Consider the following 27,870-nt stretch of genomic DNA (forward strand, 5'->3'; position numbering starts at 1 on the left):
CTATATCGACATAACCTGAAAGGCCGCTCAGCAAGGAAGAAGCCACTGCTCCAAAACCATCATAAAAAAGACAGACTACGGTTTGCAACTGCACATGGGGACAAAGATCGTACTTTTTGGAGAAATGTCGTCTGGTCTGATGAAACAAATAGAACTGTTTGGCCATAATGACCATCTGGAGGATAAAGGGGGAGGTTTGCAAGCCGAAGAACACCATCAATACTGTGAAGCACGGGGTTGGCAGCATCATGTTGTGGGGGTGCTTTGATGCAGGAGGGACTGGTGCACTTCACAAAATAGATGGCTTCATCAAGAAGGACAATTATGTGAATATATTGAAGCAACATCACAAGAAATCAGTAAGGAAGTTAAAGCTTGGTCGCAAATGGGTCTTCCAAATGGACAATGACCTCAAGCATACTTCCAAAGTTGTGGCAAAATGGCTTAAGGACAACAAAGTCAAGGTATTGGAGTGGCCATCACAAAGCCCTGACCTCAATCAATAACAAAATTTGTGGGCAGAACAGAAAAGCATGTGTGAGCAAGGAGGACTACAAACCTGACTCAGTTACACCAGCTCTGTCAGGAGGAATGGGCCAAAATTCACCCAATTTATTGTGGGAAGCCTGTGGAAGGCTTAGGTCAAACGCCGAAACGTTTGACCCAAGGTAAGTAAATTAAAGGCAATGCTAAATGAGTGTATGTAAACTTCTGACCCACTGGGAATGTGATGAAAGAAATAAAAGCTGAAATAACTTCAACTGTATGTATCTATGTGTGTATATATACACAAACACACACACAGTTGAAGTCGGAAGTTTACATACACCTTAGCCAAATACATTTAAGCTACATTTTTCACAATTCCTGACATTTAATCCTAGTAACAATGCCCTGTTTTAAGGTCAGTTAGGATCACCACTTTATTTTAAGAATGTGAAAATGTCAGAATAATAGTAGAGAATTATTTATTTCAGCTTTTATTTCTTTCATCACATTCCCAGTGGGTCAGAAGTTTACATACATTCAATTGGTATTTAGTAGTATTGACTTTTAATTTGCTTAACTAGGGTCAAGCCTGACCCAAGCCTTCCACAAGCTTCCCACAATAAGTCGGGTGAATTTTGGCCCATTCCTCCTGACAGAGCTGGTGTAACTGAGTCAGGTTGGTAGGCTTCCTTGCTCGCACACGCTTTTCAGTTCTGCCCACAAATTATCTATGGGATTGAGCTCAGGGCTTTGTGAAGGCCACTCCAATACCTTGACTTTGTTGTCCTTAAGCCATTTTGCTACAACTTTGGAAGTATGCTTTGGGGTCCTTGTCCATTTGGAAGACCCATTTGTGATCAAGCTTTAACTTCCTGACTGATGTCTTGAGATGTTTCTTCAATATATCCACATAACATTCCATTCTCATGATGCCATCTATTTTGTGAAGTGCACCAGTCCCTCCTGCAGCAAAGCACCGCACAACATGATGCTGCCACCCCCGTGCTTCTCGGTTGGGATGGTGTTCTTCGGCTTGCAAGCGTCCTCTTTTTCCTCCAAACATAACGATTGTCATTATGGTCAAACAGTTCTATTTTTGTTTCATCAGACCAGAGGACATTTCTCCAAAAAGTACGATCTTTGTCCCCATGTGCAGTTGCAAACCGTAGTCTGGCTTTTTTACGGCGGTTTTGGAGCAGTGGCTTCTTCCTTGCTGAGCGGCCTTTCAGGTTATGTCGATATAGGACTCGTTTTTACTATGGTTATAGATACTTTTGTACCGGTTTCCTCCAGCATCTTCACAAGGTCCTTTGCTGTTGTTCTGGGATTGGCACTTTTCGCACCAAAGTACGTTCATCTCCAGGAGACAAAACCCGTCTCCTTCCTGAGTGGTATGATGGCTGCGTGGTCCCATGGTGTTTATACTTGCGTACTATTGTTTGTACAGATCAACATGGTACCTTCAGTCGTTTGGAAATTGCTCAAAAGGATGAACCAGACTTGTGGAGGTCTACAATTTCTTTTCTAAGGTCTTGGCTGATTTGATTTTCCCATGAGGTCAAGCAAAGAGGCACTGACTTTGAAGGTAGGCCTTGAAATACATCCACAGGTACACCTCCAATTGACTCAAATGAGGTCAATTAGCCTATGAGAAGCTTCTAAAGCCATGACATCATTTTCTGGAATTTTACAGGCTGTTTAAAGGCACTGTCAACTTAGTGTATGTAAACTTCTGACCCACTGGAATTGTGATACAAGTGAAATAATCTGTCTGCAAACAATTGTTAGACAAATGTGTCACGCACATAGTAAACGTACTAACCGACTTGACAAAAATATAGTTTAAGAAATTTGTGGAGTGGTTGAAAAATGAGTTTTAATGTCTCCAACCTAAGTGTATGTAAACTTCCGACTTCAACTGTATGTATGTATATATGAGAGAGAACAGGTGTTCAAGTTAGTAGACAAAATGCAAAAGGCACTAAATGTACTACATTCCAGTTAAGACATCAAAAAGAAGCACAGGACACGGAGAAAAATTAAATCATATAGTGCATGTGGTCTTTGATACGCAGGACATAGTGCATGTTTTGCAACATAAGATATTATATAAACAAGCACCAAATTACACATGCTAATATCGCTACTCAACAACTACTACACAAATATACTAATACTGCACAAGCACGAGGCCGCAAGATAAGCGCCAGCATTTGATTCATTTTTAGGAATGTAGACTAACAATTACTTTCGCAGGACTAGTGGATGAGGCAGCTTTGGAAAACAGGAATGACACCTCTAGCTCTCGTGTGATCAGAAGCATTTTGTCAACTGCAAAAATATACAGTTAAAAACACTAAAGCGCTACCCACTGGGCACAGATGTCACGTCAACATCTATTCAATGTAATTTCATTGATTCAACCAGTGCCCCCAGTGGGTAAAGAATTAAAGGATTTTTAAGACGTGACAGTGTGACGTATAGCATCAAGACAGAGCACCAGCCATGCTTTTTCAAACTAGTTGACAAAAATGACACACAATATCAAAATTGGAATTCTGAAACACATAATTGATTATTTTGTTAAAACACCAAGAGATACTACCATTGACCAGAAAGGAATGAATTACAGTAACAAGCTCTAGATCTTACATAGTTAACTATCCATAAATGTTGGTTGGGGTAAGACTACTGCATTCTAATATGGAAGGGATTAATACAGCATTTGAAGTGATTATTAATGCATCGCTTCAATCAAACATGATTGAGAGTGAGTCATTGGAACAGAAACATTTGGCTTTTTAACGTAAAATAAGACTTGGAATGTCAACCTTTTTTTTATATTAAAGCACAGTGATATATCAAAGTAGTTTTGTTAACGGAAGATATTTGGTCCATTGCTTCTGAAAGACGGAAGAGAAGATTTGATGATATTATCTCTCTCACATGATCACGTCAAACCTACATAATCTAAAACGGATGTTAAAACTAAAATGTGTCAAACGTGGTTATTGCCATGATTAGTTGTGGTTAGTTAATAAATTACATGCAAACAGTGTATACATTTCTGTACAATAAAAACAATGTAAAAAATATAAATTTGTTTTGTATCATTGTTTCAGCTGAACAGTTCAGTTTCGAACCCAGTGGCAGGCAGTGTTTTAGTCATAGATATAACAATGCAATGTTAAATTCTACAGCACAATAAACAAACTGTACACTGAAGTAATTTCACCAAGAAGCTTTCCATGGCTGTGTACCAGAGTGATATTATATGGTGTTAACGTGATTGTTACCTTGTAAACATGTATACATGATTAGATGAAGGTAGCATGATTGCAGCCAAAACGGCAATGTATTTCAGGTATCCTATTCTATATCCAAACCCTATGTCTAAACCGTCAATTTAACATCCAAAATGTTGGACTGAGATGATTGTTAACATGTTATTAACCTGTATTGTAAAAAAACGACTTGAACCTATGTATTTTACAGTTACTAAGCATGCAGTTAATGTATTAAGTGTTTCTCTAATCTCTGTGTTGTATGGAAAGCATTGGTAGCATACATTTTGTATCACACATATGAACATGCAATAAATGCTTTCAGCAGACAAGGGTTTTTATGAGACAAAAAAAAAATAGCATTCTAAACCGCATCAATCCCCCCCTGTATTTAAACATTCCCCACCCACCCCAAAGCAGCGAGCGATGGTGGCCTTTCCCTTTTCGTCTCCAGTTCTCCCCCCACCCCCGTTTCAGTTTTTCCTTATGTCAGCGTAGACCACTGGCTCCATCTTGTGGAATGAGTTGGGGTTCTTGGTGCCCGAGTGATCCAACTGGGCGTATATCACCGGCCCCTGTTGTGATGAGCGGATGGATGGGTGGGGAGATATGGCAAAGGGGAAGAAGGAAAACAGTGTTAGTAACCATACTTGTTTCACTGGTTTAACTGTCAAGTTCAAATGGCCGTGGGAAACGTAAACAGCTGTGGGATTTAAGTGGGGACAACTGCAGATAACAATGCCAAATAACAAAGACATATCAAAGCAGTGTTGTTAATGGAAGATATTTGGCCCATTGCTTCTGAATGAAGCCAGATAAAGATAAAAGCCTGTAACAATGCCAGATTGTTACGCAAAAGAAAACATGTTTTTTCTCCCATCTAGCACAGCTTGGGACTACATCTGGGCTGTGTGAGTGTGTAGAAGAGGGCGCCATTTTCTTCTTGTTATCTTCAGGGTGTCATTTCTACCGACCACTGGGATCAAAGAATCACACACACAAAAAACTCAAAACATGGATAGGGCGAAAAACAACACACATACAACGGCCAAGTACAGTACAGCTTCATGTTTTGACTGACAGAGAAATGTGGTGGCGTTATCCTAGCCACCACAGATCTGACCTAACACGTCTCTTAATGTAATGAGTGAGAGGCACATTTCAAGACTGTCCCTCACAAGATCAACAAACTAAACCAGTCGACCGCAAACAAAAGCCTCTCAGACACACAAAGATTAAAGGTTCTCCTTTTCCTAGACATAGGCCTACAATAGTGTTTGATAACGTCATCAGAGGACTCCCATGAACTTTCATAAGCAATGCATGACACCTTCATAGGCACTACATGAACATCTATACATGCTTATGTTACCAACAGCAGCTTTGCAAAACAGGATGTTGTGACACTCCAGCCAGTTGTTGACATAAGCATTTAGGGCTTAACCAGAATAATAGTGATCTCACGCATGACGTCATTCAGTGGTCACCAATCCTGATCCTGGAGAGCTACAGGATGTGTAGATTTTTGTTTCAGTCCAGCACCAAAACACCTGATTCCATTCATCAAGGTCTTGATGATTTGTTGGATCAGGTGGGTCACTTCTGGGCTAGAACAAAAGCCTGCTCCAGGCCCAGGGTTGGTGACCACTGATTCAGAGAGTCTGTAGAGCAAGGGTATCCGCCTCCAGTACTTGATGGCAGCAATGCCTATGGGTCTCTCCCTTAGACTTAAAGGGACATTACACTCCAATGCTTGTCAGATGTTTTCTGACCTCAAAAGTTGTCTAACATCTAGATGAGTCAACATCCCATGCCATTGGTTTTGCAGATCCAGCTATGCTTCAACCCCAAATGGATGGGAAAGATAAGTACCGCAAATCTGGAACTTTAATGGCAATTATTTTTTCATTGATTTTGGTTAGAGGCATATAGCTGGACCTACACAACAGATTGTCTGGGACATAGACTAATCTCAACGTTAGACTACTTTCGGGGGTGAAAAACGTGACAAACTTGGATTTGAGTGTAATGGCCCTTTAAATGGATATTGGCAATGAGGCTCTTTATCTACTTCCCCAGAGTCAGATGAACTTGTGGATACCATGTTATGTATCTGTGTCCAGTATGAAGGAAGTTAGAGGTAGTTCCGTGAGCCAATGCTAACTAGCATTAGCGCAATGACTGAAAGTCTATGGGTATCTGCTAGTATGCTAGGGAGTGTGTCAACCTGGGTCTCATTCAGTAGGTTGAAAAGTCAACATTTTGTTACAATGTTCCCATTCCGAACACAACCCTGATTTCCAAAATCAGAAAGATGAAAAACTAAAGGTAGACAACCAGACACTAAAGCCATCAAAGAGATCAGCTTGAAATCCTGTTCCAGCGTTTCCCAAAATCAGTCCTCGGGACCCCAAGGGGTGCACGTTTTGTTTTTTGCCCCAACCACACAACTGATTCAAATGATCTAAATTTGATGATTAGTTGACTATTTGAATCAGCTGTGGACAGAGTTTAGGAAACCCTGGCCTGTTGTAGTAGCTAGGTACTAGTCTGTTTTTGTTCTCTTGTCAACTACTTATGGAATAGTCATGCAAAATGTTGACTTGACAATGACAGCAATGGAGTTGGCAGGAGCACAAATAGATCTGGGAATAGGCTAATGCTGTTGTGCATCTCAGCTCTAGTTAATTATTAGATCTCTCTTCCCCTGCTCGTGTCCCCTGGGAGACAGTGGGTGTGGATGGTTGGTTTGAGTCACTCACTGTAGCGCCTACCTGGACCGGGGCGGAGGGGCTGCTACACCTGGAGCCCTCCAAGCTGGATTCGTGCTTCTTCCCCCCCGGGCGTGTGGCGTGGGAGCTCACACTCGCCACTGAAGTGCAGCTAGATTTTGCACCGGGGGAGGGGTTTACGAATCGGAGGTTTGTTTTGTGCAGTTCAGGAAGCGTTGGCGCACAGAGAAATGGGCGACATGGACACATACAGTAAGACACAGGAGAAGACATGGTAGACAGATACAAATGCAAATGAGAGATGGGCAGATTCCACATGAGTTATGCTGCACATTTTGAGATGACTGCTCCAAGTGGCTGGGAGGAGAGGTTGGCAGGAGTGACATACATGGGCAGAGGCACTGTACTGGAAGATTAACAAGGCATGGATCTGTATGGGAACAAGGAGCTGATGCTTATAAATACAGTTGATCAGTTACTGCAGCTTTCCAAAAAACTAAGAAACAGCATTAACGTAACAAAAAAACACTGACTTAAAAACAGTTACTATATCTAATAGACTGTGTGACAATCAATTGGTCAATAAGAGAAGAAATCAAGTAGATTAGGGAAAAACAACATTCTCCACCCCAATAAGATAACGATGTGATCACCCACTTGAAAGATTAGTGTTGTATGTTAGTCATACCAATGTCAATCAGTGGTCCAATAAACTCACGTATTTTTTGGTCTCTTGGTTGTTTAACATTTTTATAAAAAAGTAATATTGTCAATGTAATACTATCTTATATTGTTCTTGTACATAACTGTTCTGTACTTCAGTCATGTATTTGATGTTTTATGCAACAGTAAATGGGGATCCTAATAAACTAAACTGAAGCGCAAACATGGCACTCTCCGGGAAAGCAAATGTTGCCGCTGGTCAATAGTAGTGTACTATATAATAGGGTCCGGAGCCTGCTGGTTTCCATTCTACCTGATAATTAAATGAGTACCTCATTCAAAGGGAACAATGAAAAAAATGTAGTGGAATTGGCTTCAAAGTCCAGAGTTGAGTTTGAGGGATAGAGGATCAGGTCCCCCCTGTAATATTACTTATTGTTGTCTAAATGTAAAAACTGATCCTAGACTAGCTATCTTACTCGAGACACTTTATGAATATGGGCCTAGGTCTCCAAAATATAAAATTAATAGATTTTTAAAAATGTGATAGAAATTCAACTTAAAACTGTTAGCATTTAGTTTGTGAGATTTTAAGAGCATGTGTCCAGTGACTTCATAAAGTATTCTCACCCCTTGACTTTTGCCAAATTTGGATGTGTTAAAGCCTGAATTTAACATTGATTAAATTGAGATTGTGTCACTGGCCTACACATAATACCCCATGCCAAAGTGGAATTGTGAAATGTCTTGAGTCAATAAGTATTTTACCCTTTGTTAAAGCAAGCCTAAATAAGTCCAGGAGTAAACATTAGCTTATTGAGTCATAATAAGTTGCATGGAAACCGTGTTTAACTCATTTTTGACTGCATGTCTCATCTCTCTACTCTCTACCCCACACATACTGATCATTTTAAAAGGTCCCTCAGCTGAGCTGTACATTTCAAACACAGATTCAACGACAAAGACCAGGGAGGATTTCCCCCAAAAATTATTTCAACATGCAACCTGTTTGCAATCGGGCACTAAAGTAAAACTGCAAAAATTAAATTAACTTTATGTCCTGAACACGAAGTGCAAATCCAACACATCACTGATTAACTCTTCAAATGTTCTATCATGGTGGTGGCTGCATCATGTTATGGATATGCTTGTCATCAACAAGGACTTGGGAGTTTTTTGGGATAAAAAGAAAACAGAATAGCTAAGCACAGGCAAAATCCTAGAGGAAGACCTGGTTTAGTGTACTTTCCAACAGACACTGGGAAACAAATTCACTTTTCAGATGGACAAAAACCTAGATCACAAGACCAAATACAGTTGAAGTCAGAAATGTACATATACCTTAGTTTTTCACAATTCCTGACATTTAATCCAAGTAACAATTCCCTGTTTTAGGTCAGTTAGGATCACCACTTTATTTTAAGATTGTGAAATGTCAGAATAATAGTAGAGAATTATTTATTTCAGCTTTTATGTCTTTCATCAAATAACATTTTATTTGTCACATACACATGGTTAGCAGATGTTAATGCGAGTGTAGCGAAATGCTTGTGCTTCTAGTTCCGACAATGCAGTAATAACCAACGAGTAATCTAACTAACAATTCCAAAACTACTACCTTATACACACACAAGTGTAAAGGGATAAAGAAAATGTACATAAAGATATGTGAATGAGTGATGGTACAGAACAGCATAGGCAAGATGCAGTAGATGGTATCGAGTACAGTATATACATATGAGATGAGTATGTAAACAAAGTGGCATAGTTTAAAGTGGCTAGTGATACATTACATAAAGATGCAGTAGATGATATAGAGTACAGTATATACGTAGACATATGAGATGAATAATGTAGGGTATGTAAACATTATATTAAGTAGCATTGTTTAAAGTGGCTAGTGATATATTTTACATCAATTCCCATTATTAAAGTGGATGGAGTTGAGTCAGTGTGTTGGCAGCAGCCACTCAATGTTAGTGGTGGCTGTTTAACAGTCTGATGGCCTTGAGATAGAAGCTGTTTTTCAGTCTCTCGGTCCCAGCTTTGATGCACCTGTACTGACCTCGCCTTCTGGATGATAGCGGGGTGAACAGGCAGTGGCTCGGGTGGTTGTTGTCCTTGATGATCTTTATGGCCTTCCTGTGACATCGGGTGGTGTAGGTGTCCTGGAGGGCAGGTAGTTTGCCCTCGGTGATGCGTTGTGCGGACCTCACTACCCTCTGGAGAGCCTTACGGTTGTGGGCGGAGCAGTTGCCGTACCAGGCGGTGATACAGCCCGACAGGATGCTCTCGATTGCGAGTGCTTTTGGTGACAAGCCGAATTTCTTCAGCCTCCTGAGGTTGAAGAGGCGCTGCTGCGCCTTCTTCCCGATGCTGTCTGTGTGGGTGGACCAATTCAGTTTGTCTGTGATGTGTACGCCGAGGAACTTAAAACTTACTACCCTCTCCACTACTGTTCCATCGATGTGGATAGGGGGGTGTTCCCTCTGCTGTTTCCTGAAGTCCACAATCATCTCCTTAGTTTTGTTGACGTTGAGTGTGAGGTTATTTTCCTGACACCACACTCCGAGGGCCCTCACCTCCTCCCTGTAGGCCGTCTCGTCGTTGTTGGTAATCAAGCCTACCACTGTTGTGTCGTCCGCAAACTTGATGATTGAGTTGGAGGTGTGCATGGCCACGCAGTCATGGGTGAACAGGGAGTACAGGAGAGGGCTCAGAACGCACCCTTGTGGGGCCCCAGTGTTGAGGATCAGCGGGGTGGAGATGTTGTTACCTACCCTCACCACCTGGGGGCGGCCCGTCAGGAAGTCCAGTACCCAGTTGCACAGGGCGGGCTCGAGACCCAGGGTCTCGAGCTTGAAGACGAGTTTGGAGGGTACTATGCTGTTAAATGCTGAGCTGTAGTCGATGAACAGCGTTCTCACATAGGTATTCCTCTTGTCCAGATGGGTTAGGGCAGTGTGCAGTGTGGTTGAGATTGCATCGTCTGTGGACCTATTTGGGCGGTGAGCAAATTGGAGTGGGTCTAGGGTGTCAGGTAGGGTGGAGGTGATATGGTCCTTGACTAGTTTCTCAAAGCACTTCATGATGACGGAAGTGAGTGCTACGGGGCGGTAGTCGTTTAGCTCAGTTACCTTAGCTTTCTTGGGAACAGGAACAATGGTGGCCCTCTTGAAGCATGTGGGAACAGCAGACTGGGATAGGGATTGATTGAATATGTCCGTAAACACACCAGCCAGCTGGTCTGCGCATGCTCTGAGGGCGCGGCTGGGGATGTCGTCTGGGCCTGCAGCCTTGCGAGGGTTAACACGTTTAAATGTTTTTACTCACCTCGGCTGCAGTGAAGGCGAGTCCGCATGTTTTGGTTGCGGGCCGTGTCAGTGGCACTGTATTGTCCTCAAAGCGGGCAAAAAAGGGAGAAAGGCATCCTGGTCCGTGACTGGGCTGGTTTTCTTTTTGTAATCCGTGATTGACTGTAGACCCTGCCACATACCTCGTGTCTGAGCCGTTGAATTGCGATTCTACTTTGTCTCTATATTGACGCTTAGCTTGTTTGATTGCCTTGCGGAGGGAATAGCTACACTGTTTGTATTCGGTCATGTTTCCGGTCACCTTGCTCTGATTAAAAGCAGTGGTTCGCGCTTTCAGTTTCACGCGAATGCTGCCATCAATCCACAGTTTCTGGTTTGGGAATGTTTTAATCGTTGCTATGGGAACAACATATTCAACGCACGTTCTAATGAACTCGCTCACCGAATCAGCGTATTCGTCAATGTTGTTGTTTGACGCAATACGAAACATATCCCAGTCCATGTGATGGAAGCAGTCTTGGAGTGTGGAATCAGATTGGTCGGACCAGCGTTGAACAGACCTTGAACAGACCTTGTTTTAGGTCTTGTTTTAGTTTCTGTTTGTAGGCAGGGAGCAACAAAATGGAGTCGCGGTCAGCTTTTCCGAAAGGAGAGCGGGAGAGGGCCTTATATGCGTTGCGGAAGTTAGAATAGCAATGATCCAAAGTTTTTCCAGCCCTGGTTGCGCAATCGATATGCTGATACAATTTAGGGAGTCTTGTTTTCAGATTAGCCTTGTTAAAATCCCCAGCTACAATGAATACAGCCTCAGGATATGTGGATTCCAGTTTGCAAAGAGTCAAATAAAGTTCGTTCAGAGCCATCGATGTGTCTGCTTGGGGGGGAATATATACGGCTGTGATTATAATCGAAGAGAATTCCCTTGGTAGATAATGCAGTCGACATTTGATTGTGAGGAATTCTAAATCAGGTGAACAGAAGGACTTGAGTTCCTGTATGTTGTGACCACACTACGTCTCGTTAACCATAAAGCATACGCCCCCGCCCCTCTTCTTACCAGAAAGATGTTTGTTTCTGTCGGCGCGATGCGTGGAGAAACCAGCTGGCTGCGCCGACTCCGATAGAGTCTCTCCAGTGAGCCATGTTTCCGTGAAGCAAAGAACGTTACAGTCTCTGATGTCCCTCTGGAATGCTACCCTTGCTCGGATTTCATCAACCTTGTTGTCAAGAGACTGGACATTGGCGAGAAGTATGCTAGGGAGTGGTGCGCGATGTGCCCGTCTCCGGAGTCTGACCAGAAGACCGCTTCGTTTCCCTCTTTTACAAAGTCGTTTTTTTGGGTCGCCGGCTGGGATCCATTCCGTTGTCCTGGGTGAAAGGCAGAACACAGGATCCGCTTCGCGAAAATCATATTCTTGGTCGTACTGATGGTGAGTTGACGCTGCTCTTATATTCAGTAGTTCTTCTCGACTGTATGTAATGAAACCTAAGATGACCTGGGGTACCAATGTAAGAAATAACACGTAAAAAAAAAAAAAAAAAAACTGCATAGTTTCCTAGGAACGCGAAGCAAGGCGGCCATCTCTGTCGGCGCCGGAAGTTCACTGGGTCAGAAGTTTACATACACTCAATAAGTATTTGGTAGCATTGCCTTTAAATTATTTAACTTCCACAAGCTTCCCACAATAAGTTGGGTGAATTTTGGCCCATTCCTCCTGACAGAGCTGGTGTAACTGAGTCAGGTTTGTAGGCCTCCTTGCTCGCACACGCTTTTTCAGTTCTGCCCACAAATGTTCTATATGATTGAGGTCAGGGCTTTGTGATGGCCACTCCAATATCTTGACATTTGGAAGACCCATTTGTGACCAAGCTTTAACTTCCTGACTGATGTCTTGAGATGTTGCTTTAATATATGCACATCATTTTCCATCCTCATGATGCCATCTATTTTGTGAAGTGCACCAGTCCCTCCTGCAGCAAAGCACCCCCACAACATGATGCTGCCAACCTCCCATGCTTCCGAGTTGGGATGGTGTTCTTCGGCTTGCAAGCCTCCCCCTTTTTCCTCCAAACATAACGATGGTCATTATGGCCAAACAGTTCTATTTTTGTTTTGTTCTACTTTTTGTTTCGCCAAAAAAGTACAAACATTGTCCCCATGTGCGGTTGCAAACCGTAGTCTGGCTTTTTTATGATTATTTTGGAGCAGTGGTTTCTTCCTTGCTGAGCGACCATTTCTCCAGCATTTTCACAAGGTCCGTTGCTGTTGTTCTGGGATTGGCACTTTTCGCACCAAAGTACGTTCATCTCTAGGAGACAGAACACGTCTCCTTCCTGAGTGGTATGACAGCTGTGTGGTCCCATGGTGTTTATACTTGCGTACTATTGTTTGTACAGATCAACGTGGTACCTTCAGTCGTTTGGAAATTGCTCCCAAGGATGAACCAGACTTGTGGAGGTCAACAATTTATTTTCTGAGGTCTTGGCTGATTTGATTTTCCCATGGAGGTCAAGCAAAGAGGCACTGAGTTTGAAGGTAGGCCTTGAAATACATCCACAGGTACACCTCCAATTGACTCAAATTATGTCAATTAGCCTATCAGAAGCTTCTAACGCCGTGACATCATTTTCTGGAATTCTCCAAGCTATTTAAAGGCACAGTCAACTTAGTGTATATGTAAACTTCTGACCCACTGGAATTGTGATGCAGTGAATTATAAGTGAAATAATCTGTCTGTAAACAATTGTTGGAAAAATTACTTGTGTCATGCACAAAGTAGATGTCCAAACCAAATTGCCAAAACTATAGTTTGTTAACAAGAAATTTGTGGAGTGGTTGAAAAACAAGTTAATGACTGCAACCTAAGTGTATGTGAACTTCCGACTTCAACTGTATATACTGGAGTTGCTTACCAAGAGGACATTGAATGCTCCTGAGTGGCCTATTTACAGTTTTGGATTAAAAATGGCAAATCTTGAATATGGCTGTCTATGATCAACAACCAACTTGATATGTTAAGAATTTTAAAAAGAATGTGCAAATATTGTACAATCCAGGTGTGCAAAGCTCTTAAAGACCCAGAAAAACTCAGCTGTAATCCCAGCCAAAGAAGATTCTAACATGTTTTGATGTGAATACTTATGTAAATTTTATTGAACAAATTTGCAAACATGTCTAAAAACATGTTTTCACTTTGCATTATGGGGTACTGTGTGTAGATGTGTGAGAAATAGGGCTGTTCACTACAAAAAAACAATTGTTCAACCGAGTCTGTTCTCTTGACCAATTGATTGGTCCAAAAAAATGTAAGAGTGTATTTTTCCATATATAGACACGCCCTATGTTTGAATATAATCAACTATATGTAGACTACTGAGCTTTTGATGCTTTAAGCACTGTGATTAAAAATAAGGACACACAAATTACTAGAGGGTAGCAGAGATTAATATAGCCTGTTCCCGACCAGACGCTCCTGAAGTTGCCGGTAATAGGCTGTTGGCAACCTTTTCCATTTGGGAAGTAAATCGGACCATTTCTACTGATCTGCGTGTCAGTTATATTTTCATATGCACATTTTCATGTTACAGTTTAATTTATAATAAAGTCTTCATATCTCAAAATCAATGTCATGTGGTTAATCAAAATTCTATCTAAATGACAATACAAATCTAAAAGTAACTTATATTGCCAGCATGTAAAAACAGCCTACATAAAGCCAACAAATAAAAACATTGCAGCCTGCAGCTATAAAATATCACGATAAAAATAAATATCCTATAAATCACATTGGCTTCGCATGGCCTGTCTGCAAGGAACTTGAAACATTGTATCAACTATTAACCTTGTCCGGCCAAATGCTCATGCTAGCAAACTTGCAACATAGAAAATATTCTGGGCCCTCACTCCAGTGATCTCGGGACAGACACAGATGTAGGCTATTTGAGCAAGGGATAAGTAATCAGGTAGGCCTATTTTATGACGTTTCCACCGGATCAAAGCATTACATTTTTGTGGTTATTGCAAGGGAGATAGCTGGAAAGATTTTTCAAATAGGCTACATTGAGGAAATATTGTCAGCTCCACAGTGATGGTGAGTTAAGATAATTAGAAATCCTAAAATGGGCACATCCCAAAATGGGCACATTTATAAGCCTACATTTGTGCGCAGGCCAGGTAGCCTAGGCCTACTTCTATGCGTAATCAGGTGTGTCTCCTTACTCAAGATCGACAGGAGCACTCCAAACAAAAGACAATTAATAAATTGACAACTCGTAAATTGTCACGTCCTGACCATAGAAAGCCTGTATTTTCTATGGTAGAGTAGGTCAGGGAGTGACTAGGTGTTTCAGTCTAGTTTATTATTTCTATATTGGGGTTTGTGTATGACTCCCAATTAGAAGCAGCTGGTAATCGTTGTCTCTAATTGGGGATCATACTTAAGTTGCATTTTTCCACCTGTGGGTTATGGGATTTTGTTTATGTTTAGTTGCCTGTTAGCACTGCATTGTTAGTCACGTTTCGTTTATTCTTTATTGTTTTGTTTTTTTCTAAGTTTCACTGTCTAAATAAATATATGAAACTCTACATACGCTGCGCCATGGTCCGTCTATACTAACGAACATGACATAAATTAAATAAACCAAGTTTAGCCTAGGTTGTGCGCTCTGCAAACAATGTGTTCACTCCTACAATGACAACGGTAAACCAGTAATAATAATAATAATACATTGAATGCATTAACAGAAACTAACGTACCCAAACAGTGTAGATGAGAAATTGAGAATTTATGATAAATGTACTACTGGTAATACTGGTGTGCCATCCGAGGCCTCCACAATGGATTAGTCCATTAAGACAGGCATGAATCAGACAGGTGTCTCATGTCCCATAACTGTTTTTACATATATTTGCTACTGCTCGACTAAAATGTATCTTGGTCGACCAAACCATCGACCAGTTGACTAAATGGGGTCAGCCCTAGTACGAAACCCCCCAATTTAATCCATTTTGAATTCAGGCTGTAACACAACAAATGTGGAATAAGTCAAGGGGTATGAATATTTTCTGAAGGCAATGTATATTGTTCAGGAGGTAGCGTTAGAGGAAACAGGAGAGCCATATGACAGTGAAACAGAAGAGGAAGGGGTTAGTGGTCAGTAATGGATGAGTGACATGTGAGTGGCAGACAACGACATGAACGTTAGATGACAAGCCAAGCTTAACGGCGCACCTATTTTAAAAAAATCCGTCACTGTGGGCATTGACAGACAGATCTTGGAAAGCAACATCTCTGGTCTTTTGACGTGTCAATCGTTGTCAATTGAGACACTCGAATTGAGTCTAGAAGATGGATAGTTTTTTTAACACTGCAATCAAAACTCTGTTTGAATATAATGTGATATGAAAAAAAATATCACACCTTGGTGTTTTATACCCATTAAATCATTGCATCTATCTTAAGGGTGTTTTCATAATTGTACTATTCCGTTAGTCAGCACCCCTACTTATTTGGGTGTGCGTCAAATCATGCTTAATATTAGGCCTAGGTCAAGAAAAACCTTGTAACTAATCATGTGCTCAGAGCGAAGAGAGAGCAGTGTCTACGCTTGGCATTTAGCCACCCTCTAAACATCTTCTTGTCGGAGATAGCATGACTTCCTCCACTCAGGTCTCTAATGGTAAACCTGGAGCACCCATTTGAGCAAAGCAGATCTGACACCTACTAGGTCAGTAAGTAATTCATCATGGTTATAGGGCATTTACAAGTACCGCTGGTACAGTCTAATCCCACATAGCCAACACACACACTGGAAACTCCAGTCGCGTCTTTCTGAGTTTTAATGAATATATAATAATAACAACATATGCCATTAAGCAGGCGTTTTTATCCAAAGCGACTTACAGTCAAGCGCGCATACATTTTTTTTACGTAGTGGTGGTCCCGGGAATCTAACCCGCTATCCTGACGCTCCATGCTCTACCATTGAACGTTATTTCCAACACAAAATGTTTTCATAGAAAACATGTTATTTTCTATTCCAAGAGAGAGGACACATGCGACAATCGCAGCCATTGTAACTCAACCCCCATAACCCATGCAGTGGAGTTAGGGCTAAGTGTTAAGGTCTGATGACTAAGAACGTTAGTGTGTGTGTGTCAGTCAGTTGGTGACTCAGAGACATGCCAGGGGGGAGGTCAGAAAGAAGAGAGATTCAGGCAGGCCCCACAACCAAAGAGGCCATGAAAACATTTGTTGAAAGTAGAGCTACATTCACTGCAAGGGTTTCTTTCAGAAAAAGACAACTATGAACATCTGATACGTAATTTCTGAGATGCAGTTCCTTTTGATTGACCTCATCAAGAGCCATTAACTGCATGCAGTAAACTGGTTTTTGACAGAGCCGAGTAGTCTTTGCACACAAAACATATCACAACGATAGAACGGTTTCCGGCGTGATTTCATTTGTTTCATCAAATATGTTATATTGCATTTATTGATGCCCCCTAAAATACTCTACAGATACTGATGGTCAGGTGTAATGATTGAAACTGACCAAAGTCCAGATATTAAAGTTATCTACTACCCTGATGGTTATACAAGGGAGGATGCCTTACCCTTCGTATTCATGACTGGTTTGATGCCTCTTGATGATCAGGCAGGTAACAACAGCGATGAGAATGAGCCCGATGACAGCGCCACACACGGCGCTCACTATGACAGCCGTGCTGTTCTGAGGGAGAGACTCTGCAAAACAAGGTAACGTAAGCATTGAAAGATAATTGTAATGTTGTATGACAAAGTCACAGCTGTGCCAATACTGCCAGTTCAATGTTTGAGGCATTATATCAGTGTTAAAATGCTTAATCTCTTGTATGAGTGTTTCTTAACCCCTGGTTATTAAGATATTGTTAATCGCTCAGTTGGCAGTTTTTATTCCAAGTCATCCTTCAATGTGAGAGAACATGGTCACTTCCTACTGAAAATTGACTTGAGTGTTGCTGTACTGTTGTGAATCCATTTGCAAGTTTACCTTTGATGACGACTTTGAGCTGTGTCTGAGCGGCGGTGACAGAGATGTCAGGCGGGTTAATCACGGCACACGAGTAGGTGCCGTTGTCGTTGAACTGCGCCTCAATTAAATGGACAGAGGCATCTTTTTTGTTCAGATCTCCCGCCCATTTCACCCTGTCTTTGAATTGAGCCACGCTCCCTGGGTAGTGCTTGCCAGAAGTGTAATAGAAAATCTAAAAAATAAAAAAATAAAAAAGACATTAGAAAAAAAACGATATAAGAATGACTTAAGAGAAAATACACTGCTCAAAAAAATAAAGGGAACACTAAAAAAACACATCCTAGATCTGAATGAATGAAATATTCTTATTAAATACTTTTTTCTTTACATAGTTGAATGTGCTGACAACAAAAATCACACAAAACGTATCAATGGAAATCAAATTTATCAAACCAATGAAAGTCTGGATTTGGAGTCACACTCAAAATTAAAGTGGAAAACCACACTACAGGCTGATCCAACTTTGATGTCATGTCCTTAAAACAAGTCAAAATGAGGCTCAGTAGTGTGTGTGGCCTCCACGTGCCTGTATGACCTCCCTACAACGCCTGGGCATGCTCCTGATGCGGATGGTCTCCTGAGGGATCTCCTCCCAGACCTTGACTAAAGCATCCGCCAACTCCTGGACAGTCTGTGGTGCAACGTGGCGTTGGTGGATGGAGCGAGACATGATGTCCCAGATGTGCTCAATTGAATTCAGGTCTGGGGAACGGGCGGGCCAGTCCATAGCAGCAATGCCTTCTTCTTGCAGGAACTGCTGACACACTCCAGCCACATGAGGTCTAGCATTGTCTTGCATTAGGAGGAACCCAGGGCCAACCGCACCAGAATATGGTCTCACAATTGGTCTGAGGATCTCATCTCGGTACCTAATGGCAGTCAGGCTACCTCTGGCGAGCACATGGAGGGCTGTGCGGCCCCCCAAAGAAATGCCACCCCACACCATGACTGACCCACCGCCAAACCGGTCATGCTGGAGGATGTTGCAGGCAGCAGAACGTTCTCCACGGCGTCTCCAGACTGTCACATGTGCTCAGTGTGAACCTGTTTTCATCTGTGAAGAGCACAGGGCGCCAGTGGCGAAATTGCCAATCTTGGTGTTCTCTGGCAAATGAAAAACGTCCTGCACGGTGTTGGGCTGCAAGCACAACCCCCACCTGTGGACGTCGGGCCCTTATACCACCCGTTTCTGACCGTTTGAGCAGACACATGCACATTTGTGGCCTGCTGGAGGTAATGTTGCAGTGCTCTGGCAGCTACTCCTTGCACAAAGGCGGAGGTAGCGGTCCTGCTGCTGGGTTGTTGCCCTCCTACGGCCTCCTCCACGTCTCCTGATGTACTGACCTGTCTCCTGGTAGCGCCTCCATGCTCTGGACACTACGCTGACAGACACAGCAAACCTTCTTGCCACAGCTCGCATTGATGTGCCATCCTGGATGAGCTGCACTACCTGAGCCACTTGTGTGGGTTGTAGACTCCGTCTCATGCTACCACTAGAGTAAAAGCACCGCCAGCATTCAAAAGTGACCAAAACATCAGCCAGGAAGCATTGGAACTGAGAAGTGGTCTGTGGTCCCCACCTGCAGAACCACTCCTTTATTGGGGGTGTCTTGCTAATTGCCTATAATTTCCACCTGTTGTCTATTCCATTTGCACAACAGCATGTGAAATTTATTGTCAATCAGTGTTGCTTCCTAAGTGGACAGTTTGATTTCACAGAAGTGTGATAGACTTGGAGTTACATTATGTTGTTTAAGTGTTCCCTTTATTTTTTTGAGCAGTGTATATCGTTGAAGAATTGCACACAATGTCAGAGTCCGAAATCGCACCCTATTCCCCTTATAGTGCACTACTTTTGACGGTGCCTATGGGGCTCTGGTCAGAAGTATTATACTAGGCTATATAGGGAATAGTGTGCCATTTGGGACATAGTCATTGGCTAAGGACTCATAACAGAAATGGGAAAGACAAGCAAACAGGTTTAACCATTGTAAGCTTATGGCTTACCTACATCACTGGGCACTTTTGCCAAGCAACAGCAAATCTTCCCCTGATAATCTGTATTATGTTTGTATCTGCTACTGTACCAAACTGTGATGGCTGATTTTGTTTAGCGTGTACATGACAGGCGGATATCCTCAATAGTCAATTTGTTTAAAAGATGGGAGGGACAGATAGCTGTGTGGACTAGTGTGGGTGTCGGTGACTCCCTCTCCAACTGAACACTGTTACGAGGCCGAATACAAGTGCATCATTACGAGCAAGATGAACCAGCTAGCTAGATCTCTAGGGGAGGGAAATGGGAATAGGGGTAAAAGTTCTGCTTCTTCCTGCCATTTCCATACAAATCCCAGCAATGCAAAAAATACATTGCCTTCAGTAATTATTCACACCTGACCTTTTCCACATTTTGTTGTGTTAAATTAAAAATGTGATTTTTCTTTTTTTTGTTAACAATCTACACAAAATACTCTGTAATGTCAAAGTGGAAGAAACATTTTTCTTTACAAATGTTAGAATTTGTAAAGTATTCAAACCTGTAAGTCTATATATATATATTTTTTTTAAACATTTATTTTATCACCTATGGCAGCAATTACAGCTGTGAGTCTTTCTGGGTATGCCTCTAAGAACTTTGCACACCTGGATTGTACAATATTTGCACATTACACTTTCAATTCTTCAAGCTCTGTCAAGTTGGTTGTTAATCATAGTTCGAAAGCCATTTTCAAGTCTTGCCATAGATTTTCAAGCCGATTAGGTCAAAACTGTAACTAGGCCACTCAGGAACATTATGTAATCTTGGTAAGCATCTCCAGTGGCCTTGTGTTTTCAGTTATTGTTCTGCTGAAAGGTGAATGTCTCCCAGTGTTTGTTGGAAAGCAGACAACCAGGATTTTGTTTGTGCTTAGCTCTATTACATTTATTTTTATCCCAAAAAAAAACTCCCTAGTCCTTGCCAATGACAAGTATACCCATAACATGATGCGGCCACCACAATGCATGAACATATGAAGAGAGGAACTCAGTGATGTGTTTTCCCCAAACAACGCTTTGTATTCAGGACATTCAGTTAATTTCTTAGACACATTTTTAGCAATTTTACTTTAGTGCTTTATTGAAAACAGGGTGGATGTTTTGGATATTTTAAAATCTGTACAGGTGTCCTTTTCCCTCTGTTGATCAACTGTTGTTGATCCATCCTCAGCTCTCTTATGACAACCATTAAACTCTAAAAGTTTTAAAGACACCATTGGCCTAATGGTGAAATTCCTGAGCGGTTTCTTTCCTTTCCGGCAACTGAGATAGGAAGGACACCTGTATCTTTGTAGTGACGGGGTGTATTGATACACCATCCAAAGAGTTATTGATAACTTCACCATGCTCAAAGGGATATTCCAGGTCTGCTTTTTTCTATTTTCTTTTACCCATCTACCGGCTACGAATGTTTATTGAATTGTTTTATTTCTGCCTTTTCTATTCCAGACATTCTGAAATTCACTAAAGCATATCATGTATGTAACTTGTGAGGCTTTGGACAACCTCCCTGGTCTTTGTGGTTGAATCTATGTTAGAAATTCACTGCTCAACCTTACAGATAATTGCATGTGGGGTACAGAGATGAGGTAGTCATTTAAAAAATCATGTTAAAACACTGTTATTGCACAGAGTGAGTCCATGCAACTTATGTGACTTGTTAAGCAAATGTTTGCTCCTGAACTTATTTAGGCTTGTCATAACAAAGGGGTTGAATACTTAGTGACTCAAAACATTTCAGCTTTTCATTTTTAATTCATTTGTAAAATAACACCTAAAAACTTAATTCCACTTTGACATTATCGAGTATTGTGTGTGTGTGGTCCAGTGACAAAATCTCAATTGAATACAATCAAGTTTAAAATATATGACTTTCAAAATACAGAAATACAAAAAGTTGTATATCTTTTAAACTTTATTGCTGACATGAAACACATTTGGGACTATATCAACAACAGACTAATGAAACAAATACCAAATTATTGTTTTGGGGTTAAGTTGGGAGAAACATGAACTGGAAGGAGGCAGATGGTCAGGAAGAAGTTGCCTATAACATAACGCAACCCTCCTCAGGCTAATGTCCTTCCATTGGACCAGTCACAAACACACGCACACATACTCCCTAGGTCTTTTCTGTGGCAGTGGGCCTAGTAAGAGGAAAAATGTTGTGCTCGAACATTCCCCGTGGAAGATCTGAGAGAAACTTCATGGGAGTTGTTCATAGACCCAGAGAAAGTAATCACTCACGGAAACAGCGCTTCCGGGGTCGGATCCCGTTGGACGAAACGACCAGGTGACTGTGGCTGCGCTGCTGATCACTTCCCTGGACTTGAAGGAACACTTGAGGATCCCCGTGGTGCCATTCTCAACCAGCACCTCCGCCGGGGCATACAACTCTATGGCCGCTGTTAGATTTGTACCTGTTGATAAAGAACCAACATTTAGTTTGTTGCTTAATGTATTGAAAATTGAAAAGCCGGGAGGGCATTGGGGCTATATAATAGAGGTCGACTGATTATGATTTTTCAACGCCGATACTGATTATTGGAGGACTAAAAAAAAGCCGATACCGATTAAAATCAGCCAATTGTATTTATTTATTTGTAATAATGACAATTACAACAATACTGAACGAACACTTATTTTAACTTAATATAATACATCAATAAAATCAATCTAGCCTCAAAAAAATAATGAAACCTGTTCAATTTGGTTTAAATAATGCAAAAACAAAGTGTTGGAGAAGAAAGTAAAAGTGCAACATGTGCCATGTAAAAAAGCTAATGTTTAAGTTCCTTGCTCAGAACATATGAAAGCTGATGGTTCCTTTAAACATGAGTCTTCAATATTCCCAGGTAAGGAGTTTTAGGTTGTAGTTATTATAGGAGTTACAGGACTATTTCCCTCTATCCCATTTGTATTTCATATACCTTTGACTATTGGATGTTCTTATAGGCACTTTAGTATTGCCAGTGTAACAGTATAGCTTCCGTCCCTCTCATCGCCCCTACCTGGGCTCGAACCAGGGACACATCGACAACAGCCACCCTTGAAACATCGTTACCATCGCTCCACAAAAGCCTCTGCAAGGGGAACAACTACTTCAAGGTCTCAGAGCGAGTGACGTCGCCGATTGAAACGCTATTAGCACGCACCCCGCTAACTAGCTAGCCATCTCACATCGGTCACACCCGCCTAATCTCGGGAGTTGATAGGCTTAAAGTCATAAACAGCTCAATGCTTGAAGCACAGCGAAGAGCTGCTGGCAAACGCACAAAAGTGCTGTTTGAATGAATGCTTACGAGCCTGCTGCTGCCTACCACCGCTCAGTCAGACTGCTCTATCAAATCATAGACTTAACATAACACACACAAATACGAGCCTTGGGTCATTAATATGGTCAAATCTGGAAACTATCATTTCGAAAACAAAATATTTATTATTTCAGTGAAAGGAATTGTTCCATATTTTATCTAACGAGTGCCATCCATAAATCTAAATATTCCTGTTACATTGCACAACCTTCAATGTTGTCATAATTACGTAAAATTCTGGCAAATTAGTTCGCAACGAGCCAGACGGCCCAAACTGTTGCATACACCCTGACTATGCGTGCAATGAACGCAAGAGAAGTGACACAATTTCCCTAGTTTAATATTGCCTGCTAACCTGGATTTCTTTTAACTAAATATGCAGGTTTAAAAATATACACTTCTGTGTATTGATTTTAAGAAAGGCATTGATGTTTATGGCAACGATTGTGCTTTTTTCGCAAATGCGCTTTTGTTAAATCATCCCCCATTTGGCGAAGTTGGCTGTCTTTGTTAGGAAGAAAGTCTTCACACAGTTCGCAACGAGCCAGCTGGCCCAAACTGCTGCATACACCCTGACTATGCGTGCACAGAACGCAAGAGATGTGACAATTTCCCTAGTTAAAAGAAATTCATGTTAGCAGGCAATATTAACTAAATATGCAGGTTTAAAAATATATACACTTGTGTATTGATTTTAAGAAAGGCGTTGATGTTTATGGTTAGGTACACATTGGTGCAACGACAGTGCTATTTTCACAAATGCGCTTGTAAAATCACCAGTTTGGCGAAGTACGCTATGATTCAATGATAAATTAACAGGCACCGCATCGATTATATGCAACGCAGGACAAGCTAGATAAACTAGTAATATCATCAACCATGTGTAGTTAACTAGTGATTATGTTAAGATTTGTTTTTTATAAGATACGTTTAATGCTAGCTAGCACCTTACCTTGGCCCCTTGCTGCACTCGCATAACAGGTAGTCAGCCTGCCACGCAGTCTCCTCGTGGAGTGCAATGTAATCGGCCATGATCGGTGTCAAAAAATGCAGATTACAATTGTTATAAAAATTTGAAATTGGCCCTAATTAAATCGGCCATTCCGATTAATCGGTCAACCTCTACTATATAGCCACTTAAATGTATAGCTTACATCAAAGCCTTGAAACTTTATAGTTTCTAGGCTTAAGACATATTCAGCTATCAGAAAATAAGGAAAGCCACATTTCCAATGAAATCAAATTTTATTGGTTAAATACACATGGTCAGCAGAAGTTATTGCGAGTGTAGCGAAATACTTGTGCTTCTCGTTCCGACAGTGCTGTAATCTAACAGTTCCACAACAACTACCTAATACACACAAATCTAAGTAAAAGGGATGGAATAAGAATATATACATATAAATACATGGATGAGCGATGACTGAGCGGCATAGGCAAGATGCAAGAGGGTATAAAATACAGTATATACATAAGAGAAGAGTAATGTAAGATATGTAAACATTATTAAAGTGACCATTGATCCATTTATTAAAGTGGCCAATGATTTCAAGTCTGTATGTAGGCAGCAGCCTCTGTGTTAGTGATGGTTGTTAAACAGTCTGATGGCCCTGAAATAGAAGCAATTTTTCGGTCTCTCGGTCCCAGCTTTGAGGCACCTGTACTGACCTTGCCTTATGGATGGTAGCGGGGTGTACAGGCAGTGGCTCAGGTGGTTGTTATCCTTGATGATCTTTTTGGCCTTCCTGTGGCATCAGGTGCTGTAGGTGTCCTGGAGGGCAGGTAGTTTGCCCCCGGTGATGTGTTGCGCAGAACACACCACTTTCTGGAGAGCATTGTGGTTGTGGGTGGTGCAGTTATCGTACCAGGCCGGTGATACAGCCCAACAGGATGCTCTCGATTGTGCATCTTTAGAAGTTTGTGAGGGTTTTGGGTGACAAGCCAAATTTCTTCAGCCTCCTGAGGTTGAAGAGGCGCCATTACGCCTTCATCACACTGTCTGTGTGGGTGGACCATTTCAGTTTGTCCATGATGTGTACGCCGAGGAACTTAACTTTCCACCTTCTCCACTGCGGTCCCGTTGATGTGGATAGGGGGGTGTTCCCTCTGTGGTTTCATGAAGTCCACAATCATCTCCTTTGTTTTGTTGACATTGAGTGAGAGGTTATTTTCCTGACACCACACTCCGAGGGCCCTCACCTCCTCCCTGTAGGTGGTCTTGTCGTTGCTGCTTATCAAGCCCACTACTGTTGTGTCGTCTGCAAACTTGATGATTGAGTTGGAGGCGTACATGGCAACGCAGTCATGGGTGAACAGAGAGTACAGGAGGGGACTGACCCCTTGTGGGGTCCCAGTGTTGAGGATCAGCTAAGATGTTGTTTCCTTCCTTCACCAGGTATGGCGATGGCGATTGCATTGTCTGTGGACCTATTGGGGCGGTAAGCAAATTGAAGTGGGTCTAGGGTGGCAGGCAAGGTGGAGGTAATATGATCTTTGAATAGTCTCAAAGCACTTCATGATGACAGAAGTGAGTGCTACGGGGCAATAGTCATTAAGTTCAGTTATCCTTGCCTTCTTGGGTACAGGAACAATGGTGGCAATCGAGAAGCATGTGGGGACAGCAGACTGGGATAGGGAGAGATTAAATATGTCCGTAAACACACCAGCCAGCTCGTCTGCGCATGCTCTGAGGACGCGGCTAGGGATGGCGTCTGGGCCGGCAGCCTTGCGAGGGTTAACACTTTTAAACATCTTACTCACGTCGGCCACGGAGAAGAAGAGGCCCCAGTCCTTGGTTGTGGGCCACGTCGATGGCACTGTATTATACTCAGTGGGCAAAGAAGGTGTTTAGTTTATCTGGAATCAAGACATCGGTGTCCGTGACTGGTTTTCTTTTTGTAGTCCGTGACTGCCTGTAGACCCTGCCACATACATATCGTGTCTGAGGAGGGCCTTGTATGCATTGCGGAAGTTAGAGTAGCAGTGAGCCAGTGTATTGCTCGCATGAGTGCTACAATCAATATGCTGATAGAATTTAGGTAGCCTTGTTCTCAAATCTGCTTTGTTAAATTCCCCGGCTACAATAAATGCAGCCTCAGGATATATGGTTTCAAGTTTGCATCAAGTCCAGTGAAGTTCCTTGAGGGCTGTTGTGGTATCGTCTTGAGGGAGGATATGACTGTGACAATAACCGACGAGAATTCTCTTGGAGAATAATATTTGATTATGAGGATTTCTAGGTCAGGTGAACAAAAGGACATCAGTTCCTGTGTGTTGTTACGATTCGTGAGTCGTTAATCATGAAGCATACACCCCCGCCCTTCTTCCCAGAGATATGTTTATTTCTGTTGGCGCGACATTTGCTTCTTAATCTATGTTGTTAACTAGATTGGCATAGGTAAAATCGGGTTGGTCATCAGAGTTCTGTACCTATTTGGCAACATCTTCTCCATTTATAAAGAGCCAGGTCAGGGAGGAAGGCATGCAGTGTGACAAAAACATGCTGACAGCATAAAATGCAATAATAAAACAGGTGGACCCTTTCCCTTAAAGCCTTTGAATTTCAACCCAACACAGACTGGGCAAGCAACACACAAATGGAAACCAAGTCCATTGGAAGCAATATTATTGTTGTATCTCAAAAGTGTAGTAGACCACAAATGATGCGCTACAATAATCATGTCTCAGATTTTATAACTTCTTATAAAAAATGAAATGAGCTAGGTAAAATATGTTTAACTTGCTGTCCACAGACTATGAATCCGTCATATTTAGCCAATAAGTTGGTCAATTCTTACACATCATGACAAAACAATAGATTCAGAAATGTTTAGTTAATTATGTGAACAACACGTGACACGTTTCACAACAACAGGCGCTTCCTCGCGTCTCTGTGTATTTTGATATTATTTGGTTTTATGTTAGGTAGCTAGGTTAGCATTCCTAGCTAGCTACCAACAAACTAAGCTAACCAGACCCTAAGTCAAGAATGTAACTAGCTAGCTAACTGGCACTCTATAGTTCATAGATACATTACACACACCTTGATTTGAAATACGACTATCGTACCAAGTCACGCACAACTAGCTAACTATCGTCTATTTAGCTAGCCAGTTAACTAATGCATAATTTGCTAGCGGCTAGTTAGCATGCAAACTACTATAGCTACTGGCTAGCTAACAATTATAGCGATCATGTTATTAGCTTCTTTTAAAAGGTATACAGTAAGTTACTTACCGAAAAAGAGACATAACGTTATTCCATATAGTAAAACACAATTGCACGCGAGGTTTCTCCTCCTTAGCTCCATAATTTAGAACGCATCAATATCTCCCCCTCCCTGTTTTTTGGTCCAACATTAGCCAACGTTCAGCTGCTCAAAGCACCCTCCTCCTGTGTGTAAAAAAACACAGGAAAACGCACTAGCATGACTGGAAAGACGATGACATATAATGTGCACTCGATTTATCTCACGCGGAGCACCAGACGGTAAAGTTGCTTTAAAATCCCATGCACCAAAGTGGAAACACCACATTCGCACGTGATCTGAAGTAAATAGAGTTCACCTTCTCCCACATTGATTATTGGCAGTAATCTCAGTTCCAATGATGAAACTATGTAATCATTAATTAATTACAGTTAAAGAAAATCAAGTTCGAGAACATGGAAGAAGTTCGACATTACATAATTTTCCTGACGTGTTAAATGAAATCTCTGATAAAATTGCCATCCTGTGGGGACAAATGCATTACATTCATCCAGTTTTCAGTGGCCTCAACAAGCCTGCAGCGATCGAGGCACCTCTGGAATCTTACATAGATTTGCAATATACTGTATATGCAGTGGCGATTTTAGCATGTAAATCATGGTGGCGCAAACTCAAAGCTACTACACAACACTAAACAAATCAATAATTGCACTATAACGGTCACAAACAGTTAGCCACTGATTCCTTCCAAACCAC

General features: G+C 41.7%; 1 protein-coding gene across 2 annotated transcripts; it reads right to left on the reverse strand.

Annotated features, from left to right (window-relative positions):
* Window positions 1–1,890: 1,890 nt before the first annotated feature.
* Window positions 1,891–27,443, reverse strand: LOC139418068 (myelin protein zero-like 1 like). Of its 2 annotated transcripts, none has more exons than XM_071167231.1 (6): window positions 27,144–27,443; window positions 21,841–22,013; window positions 17,515–17,728; window positions 17,099–17,228; window positions 6,536–6,656; window positions 1,891–4,348 (listed from the first exon to the last, which is right to left on the reverse strand). In XM_071167231.1, the coding sequence occupies exons 1-6, from the start codon at window positions 27,214–27,216 to the stop codon at window positions 4,247–4,249; spliced, it is 813 nt and encodes a 270-aa protein (XP_071023332.1). In that variant the 5' UTR covers window positions 27,217–27,443; the 3' UTR covers window positions 1,891–4,246. The 2 variants fall into 2 exon arrangements, with proteins under 2 accessions (XP_071023332.1, XP_071023333.1); XM_071167232.1 differs by having other exon boundaries at window positions 2,135–4,348; window positions 6,548–6,656.
* Between the last annotated feature and the right edge of the window lie 427 nt (window positions 27,444–27,870).

Source organism: Oncorhynchus clarkii, chromosome 10 (assembly GCF_045791955.1).
Source record: "Oncorhynchus clarkii lewisi isolate Uvic-CL-2024 chromosome 10, UVic_Ocla_1.0, whole genome shotgun sequence".
In the NCBI taxonomy this organism is placed as follows: Eukaryota; Metazoa; Chordata; class Actinopteri; order Salmoniformes; family Salmonidae; genus Oncorhynchus; species Oncorhynchus clarkii.

Excerpts from the sequence above, each read along its gene's own strand:
- LOC139418068 (XM_071167231.1), bottom strand. The coding sequence starts at position 27,216 with ATGGAGCTAAGGAGGAGAAACCTCGCGTGCAATTGTGTTTTACTATAT. Across the intron at positions 22,014-27,143 it reads AACGTTATGTCTCTTTTTCG|GTACAAATCTAACAGCGGCC; the intron begins GTAAGTAACTTA and ends CTTTATCAACAG. Across the intron at positions 4,349-6,535 it reads CGGTCCAGGTAGGCGCTACA|GGGCCGGTGATATACGCCCA; the intron begins GTGAGTGACTCA and ends TCATCACAACAG.